This window comes from Pelophylax lessonae (genome assembly GCF_965119305.1).
Source record: "Pelophylax lessonae genome assembly, chromosome: 12".
Taxonomy (NCBI): Eukaryota; Metazoa; Chordata; class Amphibia; order Anura; family Ranidae; genus Pelophylax; species Pelophylax lessonae.
This window is the reverse complement of record NC_138779.1, coordinates 128,920,874-128,937,173: the sequence shown is the minus strand read 5'-3', so window position 1 is coordinate 128,937,173 and position 16,300 is coordinate 128,920,874. Positions and strand designations below refer to the sequence as shown.

The 16,300-nt window shown below is 42.3% G+C and overlaps 1 protein-coding gene across 2 annotated transcripts in view; it reads left to right on the top strand.

Moving 5' to 3' along the window:
• The first annotated feature begins 735 nt into the window (after nt 1-735).
• Nucleotides 736-16,300, top strand: part of IFT46 (intraflagellar transport 46) — a 49,066-nt gene continuing 33,501 nt past the window's right edge. For both annotated transcript variants that reach the window (XM_082273473.1, XM_082273472.1), the window contains exons 1-3: nt 736-878; nt 12,729-12,825; nt 12,924-13,000. In XM_082273473.1, coding sequence (XP_082129599.1) covers nt 849-878; nt 12,729-12,825; nt 12,924-13,000 — 204 coding nt within the window. In that variant the 5' untranslated portion in view covers nt 736-848. The remainder of the gene's footprint in view (nt 879-12,728; nt 12,826-12,923; nt 13,001-16,300) is intronic.

The window sequence follows — 16,300 nt, the reverse complement described above, 5'->3', positions numbered from 1 at the left end:
CAGGCTAACACCCACTTACTCTCTGCCATTGACAGCTGACACTCACCTACTCTCAGTCACTGACACTCCAGGTAGACACCCCCCCCCCCGAAACCTCTGACAACCCTACTGACACCCACCTACCCCCAACCACTGACACCCCAGATTGATACTCACCTCCAAACACTAACACCCACTTACTCTCAGCCATTGACAACTGATTCCCAGAACCCTCCCCCTCCAAACTCCTGACACCACCTATTCTCAGCCATTGGCAAATGGATACCCACCCCAACCACTGACACCCGAGATTGTTACCCACCCCCAACCATTGTCACTCCAGACTTACACCCACCTACTCTCACCCACTGACGCCCCCGTCTGGTAGAGGCAGGTAGTAGGAGATATGATGATTGTGATGTGTATGTAGTAGAGTGGTGGGGAAATGTCAGTGTACAGAGATCTCCGGAGTACAGGCTGCTACAGGGAGGAAGGAGAGGATGACATATTCCTCCATCTTCCCTGTAAGATGACATCTGTCAAATAATCACAGACGCTTTCAGGATCGCCCACTGGTTTCATAGTAAAGTCCGATCATCTCCCTACCCTGCTACTGCAAGTGAAGGAAATGGCGCATGCCCAGTAGGTGGGTAAGCACAGGTACAGCTTTTCATTGGATACAGAAGAAGAGGAGATGAATGTGTCACATAGAAGAGTGCTCCGCACAACTCAGTCCGCCCTCCTCATCCGCAACGTCACTTCCGGCCAGCTCTTACCTTCTGTAGCATCGGCCGTCTCCATAGTGATTGCTCGGCGACCTGATAGAGAACTGTGATTGCGGTGACCGGTACCTGTACGAGGCGGGCGGGATGGACAAGGGGGAGACAGAGGGGCTGCAGGTAATTGTAGAGATGACAGGATGGGATGGTGACACCCTATACTTCTCTATGGGAGTGGGAGGGCTGGGGGTCAATAAGGGGGGTGGGGGAGGAAGTCTCCCTGGAGGGACTGTCCCACTTCTCAGTTCTCCTTCTTTCCCCCTAAGTTGTCATTCCCCCCCTCCTCCCCCCTATTGTTAGTCTTGGTTCTTCCCTCCTCGGTGGTCACTCTCCCCTCCTCGGTGGTTGCTCTCCCCTCCTTGGTGGTCACTCTTTCCTCCTGGGTCGTTGTTCTTTCCCCTTCGGTCGTCGTTCTTCCCCCCTCTTGGTCGTCGGTCTCCCCCCCCTTGGTCGTCAGTTCCCCCCCCCCTCAGTCGTCGGTCTTCCCCCCCCTCAGTCGTCATTCTGCCCCCCCCCTCGCTCGTCGTTCTGCCCCCCCCCCTCGGTCGCCGTCCTTCCCCCCTCGGTCTTCGTCCTTCCCCCATTGATCATCATTCTTCCCCCCCCATCGGTCGTCACTTTTTCCCTCTCAGACGTTGCTCTGTCCCTCTCGGTGGTCACTCTTTCTCGATCTTCATTACAGATGTAAAAGTTCCAGAAATGTCTCCCCCCCCACCCCGGTCGTCGTTCTCTCCCCGTCGATCTTTCCCTCTCGGTCGTCGTTCTTCCCCTCTCAGTCGTTGTTCTCCCCCCCCCTCGGTCGTCGTTCTTCCCCCCTCAGTCATCCTTCCACCCCCCCCCCCCCAATTCGGTCGTCACTTTTTCCCTCTCGGTGGTCACTCTTTCTCCTTGTTCTTCATTACAGATGTAAAAGTTCCAGAAATTTCTCCCCCCTCCCGGTCGTCGTTCTTCCCCCCTCGGTTGTCGTTCTTTTCCCCCCTTGGTTGTCGTTCTTTTCCCCCCTCGGTCGTCATTCTTTTCCCCCCCTCGGTCGTCGTTCTTTCCCCCCCTCATCGTCGTTCTTCCCCCCCCTCGGTCGTTGTTTTTTTCCCCCCTCGGTCGTTGTTTTTTTCCCCCCTCGGTCGTCGTTTTTTTCCCCCCTCGGTCGTCGTTCTTGCCCCTCTCAGTCGTCGTTCTTGCCCCTCTCGGTCGTCGTTCTTGCCCCTCTCGGTCGTTGTTCTTGCCTCTCTCGGTCATCATTCTTCCCCCTCTCAGTTGTCGCTTTTTCTCCTCGTTGTTTATTACAGATGTAAAAGTTCCGGAAATTTTGAAGCCATGGGAAGAAAACATTTTTTCTCCCTGTTTTTATATGGGGGAAAAAAAGAACATTTTTGATAACATTTAAAAAAAAAAAATTCAGTGTGGCGGGGTTTTACAAATTGAAAGTCATTTTATTACACTGGCAAACTGAAATGTATGTAAAGTATTATGTTTGAAATAAAAGTACAGCCTATTCTGTAAATAAATTAAACTTGCTATTTAAAATGTTTTTTTATTACAAATGGAATAACAGGGACTGTATATGATGAGAACATTTCACCTGTAGATGAGAACAGGTAACCACCCCCACTTTCCCTCAAAAGCGACAAAAAAAGCAAGAAAACATCGATATAACAATAATCTGATTTGCCCTTTAGCACCAATAGCAAATAAAAATCTAAGTACCGGGCATTATGCAGGATATGGACATTGCAGAGTGTAAGGTCCACCTCAATATCTACGCTCCATAGCGAGGTTTTATTTTTGAGTGGTGCTTTAAACACTTCATATCCAGGCCAGTTCTGACACTTCACTCCTACATGTCAAAAGCTTTTTGTTTTTTTTGCTAGAAAATTACTTGGGACCCCCAAACATTATACAGTGGATATAAAAAGTCTTCCCCCCCCCCCCCCCCGTTAAAATGTCTGTGCTGTAAAAAAAATGAGACAACTTTAATGTGACTAAGGGCTCTTTCACACGGTCCGCCTCCGTAGGATCCGTGCTGCTCAGCGGGGATCGGCGGATCGATGACAGCTCCGCCTCCGCTTGCAGTGCGGAAAGGGAGGTGTCACAGCTCCCGCTGCTCTCTATGGGGGATCGGATGAGAGAGGACCGCCTGTCCACTCTCATCCGATCCGATGCGATCCCTGAATGTATGGAAAAATAGGGTTTCCATCCGTCCAGATTTCACGGACAGGATCGGATACGGATGGCAGCGGGTGTCAGCGGAGGTGTCTCTGCTGACATCCGCTGCCCCATAGAGCTGCATGGAGGATCCGATCAGATCCGCCTAAAAAACTGACAGGCGGAACTGATCGGATCGCCCGTGTGAAAGAGCCCTTAAACTGTACAACTCAATTGAAAAACAAACTGAAATCTTTTTTATTGGGGGATATGAAAATAAAAAAGTGGTTGCATAAGTGTGCACACCCTCATATAGCTGTGTTCAGAATGAAGCAATCACATTCTAACTCTTGGTAAATAGGAGTCAATACACACCTGCCATCATTTAAAGTGCTTCTAATTAACCCCAAATAAAGTTAAGCTGTTCTAGTAGGTCTTTCCTGACATTTTCCTCCCACAAAAGCCGTGGTCCGCAGAGTGCATCCAAAGCATCAGAGGGATCTCATTGTTAAAAGGGATCAGTCAGGAGAAGGGTACAAAATAATTTCCAAGACATTAGATATACCATGGAACACAGTGAAGACAGTCATCTTCAAGTGGGGAAAGTATGGCACAACAGTGACATTGCCAAGAACTGGACGTCCCTCCAAAATTGACGAGAAAAAATGGTCAGGGAGGATGCCAAGAGGCCTACAGCAACATTAAAGGAGCTGCAGGAATATCTGGCTGTGTGGTACATGTGACAACAATCTCCCGTATTCTTCATATGTCTGGGCTATGGGGTAGAGTGGCAAGACGGAAGCCTTTTCTTACGAAGAAAAACATCCAAGCCCGGCTAAATTTTGCAAAAACACATCGGAAGTCTCCCAAAAGCATATGGGAAAATGTGTTATGGCCTGATGAAACCAAGGTTGAACTTTTTGGCCATAATTCTAAAAGATATGTTGGGTGCAAAAACAACACTGCACATCACAAAAAGAACACCATACCACCAGTGAAGCATGGTGGTGGCAGCATCATGCTTTCGGGCTGTTTTTTTTTCAGCTGGAACAGGGGCCTTAGTCAAGGTAGAGGGAATTATGATCAGTTCAAAATACCAGTCAATATTGGCACAAAACCTTCAGGCTTCTGCTAGAAAGCTGAACATCTTTCAGCATGACAACGAGCCAAAGAGTACATCCAAATCAGCAAAGGAATGGCTTTACCAGAAGAAGATTAAAGTTTTGGAATGGCCCAGACCTGAATCTGATTGAAAATCTGTGGGATGAACAGAAGAGGGCTGAGCACAGGAGATGCCCTCGTAATCTCACAGATTTGGAGTGTTTTTGCAAAGAAGAGTGGGCAAATATTGCCAAGTCAAGATGTGCCATGCTAATGGACTCATACCCAAAAAGACTGAGTGCTGTAATAAAATCAAAAGGTTCTTCAACAAAGTATTAGGTAAAGGGTGTGCACACTTATCCAACCATATTATTTTAGTTTTTTATATTTACTTTCCTCCACCTAATAGATTTCAATTCGTTGTTCAACTGGGTTGCGTGTATGTATGTATGTATGTATGTATGTGTGTATATATATATATATATATATATATATATATATATATAATCTCATTATTTTTTTTCACAGAGACCCTAGAGAAACAAATTGGCTATTGTTGTTATTTTCTTTTTATGCCGCACAGTATTTGTGTAGCGGTTTTTGAAACACAATTTGTTTGGAAAAAATACTTTTAATGAACTAAAAAAAAAAAAAAACCACAATAGTTACCCCAATTTTTTCGTATAATGTGAAAGATGTTACGTGGATTAAACGCTTAACATGTTCTGCATTCAAATTTGCATCTCCCTGTGGAATGGTGGCAAACTACGGTGTTTAAAATTCTCCATAGGTGTAGCTTTAAACGCCTTTACATGTTACCAGTTTAGAGTAAAGCCCCGTACACACGCACAGATTGTTGGCCAACTGATCGGCCAACTTTTGTCCAGTGTTGTTTGTTGGTTGAAATGTGTTCTAGACTTGCACTGGACTTTTGTTGGCCAACAAAAACCAACTTCAGAAGTGATGTCATGTGATGGTCTACTTTCCGTGCGTTTTTTCTTCTCTGAGCATGCCCAGTCTTGCTCATCTGATTTTTGTCTGCCGAAATCTGTACTGACTGAGGAACAATCGGCCATTCTTTGTTGGCCAACAAAAATTTTATAGCATGCACACCAGATTTTTTTCGGCCGAAAATTCGCAGTTGGTTGTCGGAAGCATCATACTAACAAGCCTACAATCGGCAGATCGGACGTTGGCCAACAATTTACGGCCAACAATCTGTGCGTGTGTACGGGGCTTTACACAGAAGGTCTGATTCTAGAACTATTCCCCTCACTCTAACATTTGCGGCAATACCTCACGCGTGGTGCAATCACTGTTTACATATTCACGTGGGAGTAACGTTTGCATTTGCACGTAAGCACAGTGGGGATGCGGGTGCTTTTGATTTATTTATTCTTTTAAATTATTTATTTTATACCAAACTTTTTTTTTACGCTTTTTTTTTTTTGGATTAGCTTTATTGCTATCACAAGGGATGAACAACATCACTTGCGATAGCATGGGCCGTGACAGGTCCTCTATATGGAGAGATCTGAGGTCTGTTAGACCTCAAATCCCTCCACTGGCCTCCAATGCAGTCTGATTAGATACAGATTGGTCTGATTGTCTGCTTTCCTGGCGACATACTCATTGCTTCCTTTTTCCGGAGTCATAGAGAGGAACAACATCAGTTCCTCTCTCTCTGTTCAATGCAGCCGGTCAAATTGCTCCTGGGCTCTGTGATCAGATGGTAGAGCCTGGGAGAGGCAGCAGTGGGAGGGGGGTGGGCCCCCCTTTCGCCACCTGATCGAGTGGCTATTTAGTTACTCTAATCACTTTTGCTACAAAGGGAATCGCCGGCTGAAAGATTCAATGCTGGGATAATGCCTGTAGGTACAAGAATCATGGTGGTATGACTACTGCAACCCAAGGATGTCCTACGGGCAGCAAGTAATTAAAAAAACAAATGAGAAAAAGGCACAGAAGACACAACGTATGTTGATGGCTAAGAAACACTTTGTGATGATCCAGAAGCAGAAAGAGAGTGTTTCTGGAATGAAAACTCTGGAGGGAAAAGCTACTTGCACTTACCTTTAGGCCCCGTTCACACTGGAGCGATCCGACTTCCCGGGGCGACCTCCGAGGTCGCGGTGCGAGCAGCACACCGCGACCTCGGAGCGGCCGGCACGGACTTCATAACATTGAAGTCTATGATGGTCGCTCCGGGTCGCCCCAAAGAAGCTCCGGACCCTTTTTCTAAGTCGGAGCGACTTGTGTCGCTCCTATTAGAACGGGTCCGCAGCTTCTCTATGGAAGGCGACCTGTGAGGCGACCAGGTCGCCTCACAGGTCGCCCCAGTGTGAACGGGGACTTATGGTTCTCATTATTTAATTCCATAAAGTATTTTTTTAGCCCTGGTTCCCACCAGTGTGGCTGTGAAATCGCACTACTTCAGCGTTATTTCAAAGCCGCAGATCAGTGCGATTTGCACCTCCAATTTCATTGCAGCTTGTGACTTCATTTAACAGAAGTCTTAGCAAGTTGCAATTAAATTGGAAATACATAGTACAGGAACCTTTTGAACAGGTGCAGGCAGCAATTTGAACAGTTCCATTGCCGGTGATGGGGTCAATTTGTAATGTAATCTTGAACTGTCAAATGGCACAGGTGTGAATGAGGGCTGAATGTCTATAGGGCACCTCTGGCATGCCACGATGTGTTTTGTTATCCTTGGAGCATTTGTAAAAGAATATTTATTATCTCAATATTTGTAAATTGCAGTTTTGCTCTCAGCAGAAGTTGGACTAACTTCCAAACTCTTGATGACGGTCTCACCATTTTACTGAGTGGAGAAAAAAGCAATTTACTGGTCAGACTATAGGGAAACACTATGCTGTGAACATTTAATAGGATTAATTTAAAGGTTTTAAAGATAAAGAAATTTGTCAGACAAATTTCCGCTATATATCTACTGTATCCCAACAATCGCCCAACTGTAGGAGGTACAAGATAGAGCCCACAACTAAACTAAAGTGGAGCCTTTCCCCCGCAGTGCCCCTTAGTGACAGAAATGCATATTTCTATTGTTTGAGAACAGCAATTATGAAGTATAGTGTTACTTGAATTGTATTCCAGAATTTGCTGGTCTTTAGCTGAGAGAACTTGCAATAATTTAAGACTTTACATAAAGTTTTAGAAATCTTTCATTAAAGTGGTTGTGAAGGCTGAAGTATTTTTACCTTCATGCATTGTATTGTAAATCTTTGTGTGCTGATCCCCTCCCCTCCAATACTCATCTGAGCCCTCTCTCAATCCAGCCATAGGCTCCCCCTGCTGACAGTCATAACCAGTGAAGCAATAAGGAGAGAGCGAGGGGCGGGGCTGAGCCGCAGCTTTATGTGTCTTATGGACGGATAGAGCAGGGCTTGGGAGCGAGCATGCACCAGTGCCCCCATAGCAAGCGGCTTGTTATTGGGGGAACTGGTCATGGGGAAGAAGTCAGGAGCTCCAACGGGGGACCCGAGAAGAGGAGGATCAGGGCTGCTCTGTGCAAAACCACTACACAGAGCAGGTAAATATGACCTGTTATTTTTTTTTTTCTTTTTTTTTTAAGCCAAACCTTTAATACCACTTTAAGGTCTTCATTTTATATAGATTGAATACTACTATGTCATAGATCTATTATATATCATTTTAAAAAGAACATACTTCACATTCCCCTTTCTTTTTTTCCCCTGGAAAAAAACATAAAATGGCTTTGGACGAAAATAGAAACAAAAAGGTTTTTTTTTTTCACAAATTTCCAGTTATTTATTTCCAGGTATTTCCATCTCTAGTCGTCGTTCTTTCCTCCCGGTCGTCGTTCTTTCCCCCTTGGTTTGTTGCTTTTTTTTATATACTTTCTATATTTGTGCATTTTTTTTTTTTATATTAAAAAACAAGAAAATTTAGTAAGGCTAGGTTCACATCTAGACTTTGCTCTTTTTACAGGCATCTTTTCAAACGTTTTACAGGCGTTTTTGTGCAGGCGTTTTTAGGTTGACAAGTAAACAATGAAAAAAAAATAAAAATGCCTGTAATCTGCCAAAAAAGAAGCTCATGTACTTTTTTGAGCGACAGCCTTTTGTTTAAGGCGACAGAACGCTCAGATGTGAACAGGGGCCATTTAAATGAATGGGATTTGACTTGTTGGGTGTTTTTAAAGCTGAGGCTTAGAGCAGAAAATCGCCCAAAAATGCCTAAATGTGAACGGAGCCTAAAGAAAAGCACTTGTTGATTTATTCTGATAGTTTTCTTGTGTATTGATTCTTCCTGATCCTCATCCTTGGGGACATGGCGGGCTGTGACCTTTTTCTCCAATTTTTATGCTAATGTAGACCCTTGTTTCACCGTGGTAAATTAATGCATAAGATAATAAAAATTCTTGATATGATTGTCTTTTCTCCCAAAGGTTTTGATGGGATAAGCACTTTTTAAAGGGAATAAACAAGGTGATCCATACAACAGTGGTGTACAAAGCATAAACATACGAGGTATTGAAGGTTATCTCAGGGTAGGAACTGCAATCTGAGGCTTCGGATGGCTCCATCGCAGGAGTAGGCAGACTTTGCTAGTAGGAGCAGGTTCTTGCTAGCAGTGTTGTTTGTGGATTAAAATAATTGTCGGTAGAGGCATGTTGAAAATCTACTTCTACCAATGTTCAATGTTGTCATTAGTTGTACATGACTATTTGGTGACCTATATACCACAAGTACTAATTTTATTAACCACTTCAGCCCTGGGCCATTTTTTGCGATATGGCACTGCATTACTTTAACTGACAATTGTGTAGTCCTGCTACGCTGTACTTAAAATGTTGTTTTTTTCCCCACAAATAGAGCTTTCTTTGAGCTTTCTTTTGGTGGCATTTGAACACCTATGTAATTTTTATTTTTTGCGTTTATAAAAAATAAACAACAATTTTGAAAAAAAAAAAAAATTATATTCTTTCTGCTATAATATACACCCAATAAAAAAAAATTTAATTTCCTAATCGGTTTAGGCCAATATGTATTCTGCTACATGTTTTTGGTAAAAAAAAAAATCCCAATAAGCATATATTGATTGGTTTGCGCAAAAAGTATAGCGTCTTCAAACTATGGGATATTTTTTTTTTTTTTTTTTTACTAGTTATAGCGACGATCAGCGACTGTGACATTGTGGTGAACAATTAAGACACTAAGTGACACTTTTTTGGGGACCAGTGACACCAATACAGTGATCAGTGCTAAAAAATATGCACTGTTACTGTCCTATTGACACTGGCAGGGAAGGGGTTAACATCAGGGGCGATCAAAGGGTTAAATTTGTCCACAGGGAGTGTCCTAACTGTGTGGGGGAGAGTGCTTGTATTGTGGGAAGACAGAGATCTGTGTTCCTGCTTAGCAGAAACACAGGATCTCTGGGTTCCCTTTTCACAGAATAGCGATCTGCCTTGTTTACATATGCCGATGGCCTTTCTGGCTCTGTCAGGAACAATCGGCGGGTTCTGGTGGACATCAGGTCCACCCGACCCACTGATTGGCTCCTGCTGTGTCCAATTGCAGCGAGAGCTGATTGCCGGCGGCGCGTGTGCGCGCTGCAAACCCTGAAGAGCTGTTTAAGTACAGGTATGTGATTTTGCCTGTAGGAGCCGCCGCCCCGCAGTACAGATAAGTGGGGTGGTCGGCAAGCGGTTAAAGCCAGACCCTAAATAAAATGTTTTATTTTTTGAGTTTGGAAGAATTAGAACCTCATGCCAGGATACAGATGTCAGCCTGGGTGAACAGTTTATAGGATGATGATGAAATGCTGTGCAAAATATGGGCATGGCTAAATTTATTTTAAGTTTTTAGCATGCATAGGAAGTTGTTGCGCATACATAGAAGGTTATAAAGTGCATTTAGGTACTATATCAGAATCCCTTTCAGGTTGCAAGAGAAGTGATACTGTGCAGTGAATATGTATAATCAAGGTGACTTACTAAATATCAACAAAGGCAAAATATGTTTATGTAACTCAACATAATGATATAAAAGTGTAATAAAATAAAAGTCCAAATGTAACTAGGTGTCCATGTACTGATAAACAAGGTAGTGTCAGTGATCACCTAGGCACCTTGCATAATGCAGCTTTTTTTTTTTTTTTTTTTTTATACTGAGCTAAATTACAACCAATTATTTGTAATGTGCGCTTAAAAAAGCTGCGCAGAGCTTGTTTTGCCTTCCTTGAATAAAATAATATCATATCTAGAGCTTCTGCTTAAAAAAAATATTTAATGTTTGGGTGTTCTAAGAAATGTTCCAGAAATAAAAAATAAAAATTATTTTACACGTATGACTGAATTGTTGTGGGGAAGGTAGGGGTTAAAATTTGTGCATTTATACAGAACTGTAAAAAAGTAGGCATGAAAAATTGTAAAATGGTGCCTTGTACTAAAAACGTTTACTATTTCATTTATTTAGTGTAATACTCTTCTTTTTTTTTTACCGTCTAAGTATTTACTATCCCCAATAAACAAAATAAAGCTGCGCTATATGTGGCCAAATATATAAATAAATATATATGCTCAACTAATATAAGAATGTGCACTCTGATAATAAAGCAATAAAGTGACAAAGCCAAATAAAAAATAAAAAAAAAAACACACAGTGACACAAGATGATTGAGGGTAATGAAAGTCCCAAAAGCACTTGGTGTGAAAAGTGCATAGGAAATACAGAGTCCTCCACCACAGCAGTTACAATATTGAAGATTCTCCTCCACGGTGCATCTGTCAATAAGGCATGCCAGTGGGCTTACCAGATATTGGTAATTAATACACCAATCAATTCAATCTCAGATGGGTCCAGATGGAGAAGCCAGTATGGATATGATATTACCAAGGACAGTCAATGGGTAGAGGTTCCACCGTATAATGCACTCAGAACATATATATAATAAGCAGCATCCATCCAGGGGTTAACATACAGGGAATAAAAAAGCCTCCATAGTGTAGTATATAAAATCAACACTTTATTAATACAAAGAGAGGAACTCCCATTTCGTAGAGTAAAATAGCGCTATGTTCAAAAAAGCCGGCCAGATACACTGTCGTCCGTCCTTCCGGGTTTTGCGTGGTGACATCAGCATGCCGGTCCTAAATTTTTTTCTATTTTTTTTAATTTACTATCACCAGAAGGCTGACAGGTCTGCTTGAAGGAGACTAACATGGGCCCCTTAGGCCTCCACTATGTGCTGTAATTGGAGACCAAGGATATGGAGTCCCTGAACTCTTCAGTGCCATCTTAAGAGCATTAAAGGGCCCTGGGCAATGCAGTGCACTGGGGCCCTGCCTACACAATCACCCACGAGAATAAAAATGCAAATTATCGACAAGGCGATAATTATTGGTACAGCAGTGCCAGGCTAATGACAGCTTCCAAGTTGGGCAGCTGGGTTTGATGAATGACTCAACTGACCTGTGTGTGCCTATTCCCGTGGAGGTGGACAGGCATTCCTGCAGTTGGGGGCTCCCTCTCCATGGCCCAAGTGGCCTGACAGCAGCACAGGGCCGACAGGCGCTTGCCAACTGCAAAGTTCGGCGTTGGGATGCACACAGGAATCGGGACTAATGCTTGGCTGGGGATGGTTCGCTGGGTAGGTGGGGCCCCCCGGGCAAGTGGGGCCCCTGGGCAACTGCCCAGCATGCCCATTCGGTAAGATGGCCCTGTCTGCACCCAGTGCCATACTGACAGTGAACCGAAGAAGTGCGTTTCTGAGTTCATTCAAAGCCACAAGGAGACTGGTGAACTAGAGGCTAGGAAGAAACCTCTAACATGTCTGGTAGCATGCTTTTCAGGCATATAGATGTTTGCTGGTGTATGCTGGGCATGGGGGTGTCAAAGGCTGTTTATCGCTTTCATATTATTGGAATAGTGTTTCTTGATCTCATGACTTACTGTAAGTGATTCCAGGCCCTGAGGGAGCTGAGTTGCATTCTAGGAGAATCAAGAAAGACTTATTGGACCAAAAGTGGAGATGGTCTCTTCCCCATGCTTAGGGATTTCTTTTAGTAAGGTTCCCAGGATTGCTTAGTGGAGGTTCATTCATGGACACTGTTCTCCCATATGGATTACTATCAATGCAAGCTGTTGAGTTACGTGAACTCATTCTGAGAAGTTCCAGGCCCAGGAAACTTGATCTGCTTAAGCAAAAGGCTGTATCCATGCAGGGGCCTCCAGTTTAGATTCTGGAAGCCTGGGTTGCAAGTCTAGGAACCTTCCTTTATTGTCAGATGTTTTAACTTATTCATAATCAGAAGTCTTTGTCTGCATTCTCTAATAAAATAATTTCGTGGTGTTCTTTCCAGGTTGTGGCTGTACACCTAAAGTAAGTTTGTTACTTTTTGTTTCTCCTCTCAACTAGACATCCCGAATGATGATTGGGGAAATAGGAAGTAAGCCTTACTTTCATTCCAAGAAATTTCCCACTTTCTCCTTTTTTCTTTTGTATGCCTTTTGACGTGGTGGGTATTTCTTTTAAATTACTGATGGCCAGGGGGGTGGGTGGGATTTTTAATATCATTTTTTTTTTTTCTTCAAATGATATACTATATTGTATATGCCTGTCATGAATAAGTTATCTCATACTTAATGCACATAAGGTTTTTTTTCCAGCTGAAACAAACTTAGACATTTTATTGTTACTAATATGCTGGAGTTAATATTATTCTTACACTCATTCCAGACAAAACTTGTCCAGAACCAGCCGTATGACGAGAGCCTTGATATTAATGACTCAGAGGACGTTGCTAGTATTCACTCTCCAACTCCACGTAAACTAGGTGAGAAGAAACTTGGACAAATTTATGGAAATGCTACAATTGGTCAGAGGGCAGGTAGCTTGTTTACCATCTTTTACCATTTTCTCTTATTTCACCAGCTCCTTCTAAACTTCTGTCTGGGAAATTGAAAAGTATGATGCATCCAAAGAGCAGTGGAGGTGTTGAAATTACTAAGGTAATTATTAAATGTGATGATGAAAATAGTTTTATGCAACCTGAAGTTTGCTGCTTGCCTTACATTGCACCTGTAATTTGAAAACTGTATAGGTTAGTAACATAGATGCAAGCTTGTATATATTGTCTATACATTGGGGAAAATAAATATTTGATCCCCTGCTGATTTTGTAAGTTTGCCCACTTACAAAGAAATGAAGGGTCTATAATTTTTTTATCATAGGTCTATTTTAAGTGATAGAGACAGAATATCAACCAAAAACCCAGAAAAACCACATGATACAAATGTTTCAAATTGAGTTGCAGTTCAGTGAGTAAAATAAGTATTTCATCCCCTACCAACCAACAATATATATGGCTCCCACAGACTGGCCACATTATGTGCTCATGTGGTACACAGATTAGTCCTGTCAATTTTAGAAGGTGGTCCTAATGACAACTCAGCTTGTGTAAAAAAAAAAAAATACACCTGTCCACAGAATCCCTTTTCTTCCATTGATACCTCACCATCATGGTCAAGACCAAAAACCTGTCAAAGGACGTCAGGGACAAGACTGTAGACCTACACAAGTATGGAATGGGCTACAAGACCATCAGCAAGAAGCTTGTTCTGTAAATTGCCTCCAGCATTGCTCATGTTTCTTCTTGCTGGAGGCTTCCATATTTATTTATTTATTATTTTTTCTTTTTTTATGTAATCTTTATTTAAGAAACATTTTCATACAAAAAGAAAAATAAAGCGACACATGTTGCATAGCAAACAAGGACAGGGTTATACATTGAGAAAAAAAAGGAACATTAGAGGGTATCAAGAAAATGTCAACGTTCAACCTCAGTAACAAGGCTGTACCACTTGCTATAAAAAGGAAAACAAAGTTAAAGCGGGCCTTCAGTCATTTTTTCATCTTTCCATCTATTAAATCTTCTGTCCTTGTTGTTTTAACTTTGGATAGTAAAACATTTTTTTTCTTCCAAAAATTACCTTCTACTGCACACTACCTCTTTCTTGTCTGGGAATTTTCGTAGGCTGATGACATCATGCACAGCTCTCGCTCTCACTCTCATGAAAGTTTGCCAGCAAGGGAGAAGGGGTGAGTCATAGGAGAGCCAATGAGAGCTGCAGAGCTGGATGGGGGTGGAGATAACAGGAGACTGCAGAGATCCATGAGTATTTATCGAGAGAGGAGAAATGTGCAGGCAAGCAGTGGTGTGAGTGTGTCTGTCTGTATATATATATGAACTGTATGTATGTATGTATGTCTGAGTATATATGTGTCTGTGTAAATCAGTGAACAGGCAGCAGCTTCAGCTGCCCACAGTTAATATAGACTTAGTGGAGGGAGATTTCTGCAGCATATTTGGCAAGTACAGAATCACAGTATATATTTAATTATATGCAAAGTGGTTAGAGGCAAGCTTCAGAATGGCAAATGTTTTTTATTACATATTATTTGAGCAAACACGAGTTCGCCGGATACCATAGCCTCTGCATCCATAGAGGCTACCTCAGGGTGCTGAAAAGTTGTATCCGAGGATTGATGTTGTCCGTCCACGGAAAGAGAACCTGCCGAAGCCGGGTGGGCCAGCCATCCCTCCCGCAAGTGGCAGCCCAGCAGAAGCCAACCATGTGGATCTGGGCTATCTGCATCAAGATTAAACCAGATACTGGTAACATAGAGACATAAAGAGAAAAAAGAAAGAAAAATGGAGGGGAACAGGCAAAGCAACATAGTATTTAACCAGAAGGGGCTTATTCAAAATGTTCCAGGACTGCAGGCACCCACACCAATCAGGGAGGCTGGATGGAGGCTTCCATTTTGATGAAGTATAGAGCCCCTGAACAACAGTAAACCTTTAGGCTGTCAGCAGATCGGCTCCTACCAATTAGGCAAAGTGATATCAAATAGTGTGCAACTAAGCATGTGCAGAGCAGGGTGAGACAATGTATTACTGGATGTTAAACAGTATAGGCATTTATTTATAATGTTTTACATAGCTATACCTGCACAAGGGGCCAGCCTGAAGTAAATCTAACAGGACTTTGACTTTTTGACTGAAGTTCCAATTTAAACCATTAGAGCACCGTTTTTCTTTTTTTCCTTTAGGGATACGTTTTACATAAATAAAAGCTAGTCATTGTAAGCACCCCGTCTGTTTTTAAATGGTTTGCCACACTCTTCACTGGCACTTTTGCTGGACAGTTTGGTCTATTAAACAAAGTAAAAAAGTAACAAACTTACTGGCTGGATCACCAGGTAAAAATAAAGGTAAAAAAAAAGCTTGAAAAAAGAAATTAATGCAGCCACCACATCTAAGAATTGTTAAATAAGTGATCCATCCGGGTCTTCATCTACCAAACCCACACCGAACCAAGAGGACTGGATGCTGGATTGTTGTTATTCAGTGACAGCCAGTTCCTCCATCATGTCCTATTGTTTATCAGCAGCTAAGATGATTTTACTGGATAATACTATCCATCCACCCCTCACGGTATATTGCACATATTTTTTTTCAGTGGTGTTTGTGAATGCATGTGTTGTGCTGCTAGCAGGTTCCTTACTAGTTATGACAATGTTGTCAGATTTTTAATGTTTTGCAGTGGTGGTAGTGTGTGTTTTTATATTTACTATAATTTATCCTAATAAAGCTGTGATTTTTACAATACCGCAATTGTCCCTGCATAAGGTGTTCTTGGGGATCTTTAATCATTGTTCTTATATACAGGTAGTCTAGCATAGTCTTGAAATTTAAATCACCTAAGCACCTCTCGAACGAATGATGAAATGTACTGGGGGCTTTACTCAGTCTGAAAAGCGTGCAAATAAATCTGAATAAAGGCAGTCTTTAAGAATTGTTAAATGATAAGATCACCTTTTCTTTTTTTTCCACCTTCTAAATTCCAGCCCCTATCTACCAATGTACCGTGAGTGTACTTCTTTTTCAGGAAATAAAAAATCTTTATATTTATCTTACACACATCTTACCTCTGTGTCCAGCTGGCTGTATGTAAAAAATGCCTCCATTACTTCCTGAACAAACCTTGGGATGTGACACAGTAAGGAGTTTACTGACCTCCTAAGCGCACACACCATGCATTCGCTCTCTCTGCCTTTCCAGCAGATCACTACCACCCTGCATCAGATACACTGTTTTTTTAAATACAGTCAGTTCATATCATTCTCACTAAATACACAGCCATAGATTGTTCATTTGGCAGAGTGTACAGGAGCTGAGCGATCAGATAACAGCCTATGTGCGGCAGAGTAAACAGACTAAACAGAAGTATGTTGTGGGTTCTGTA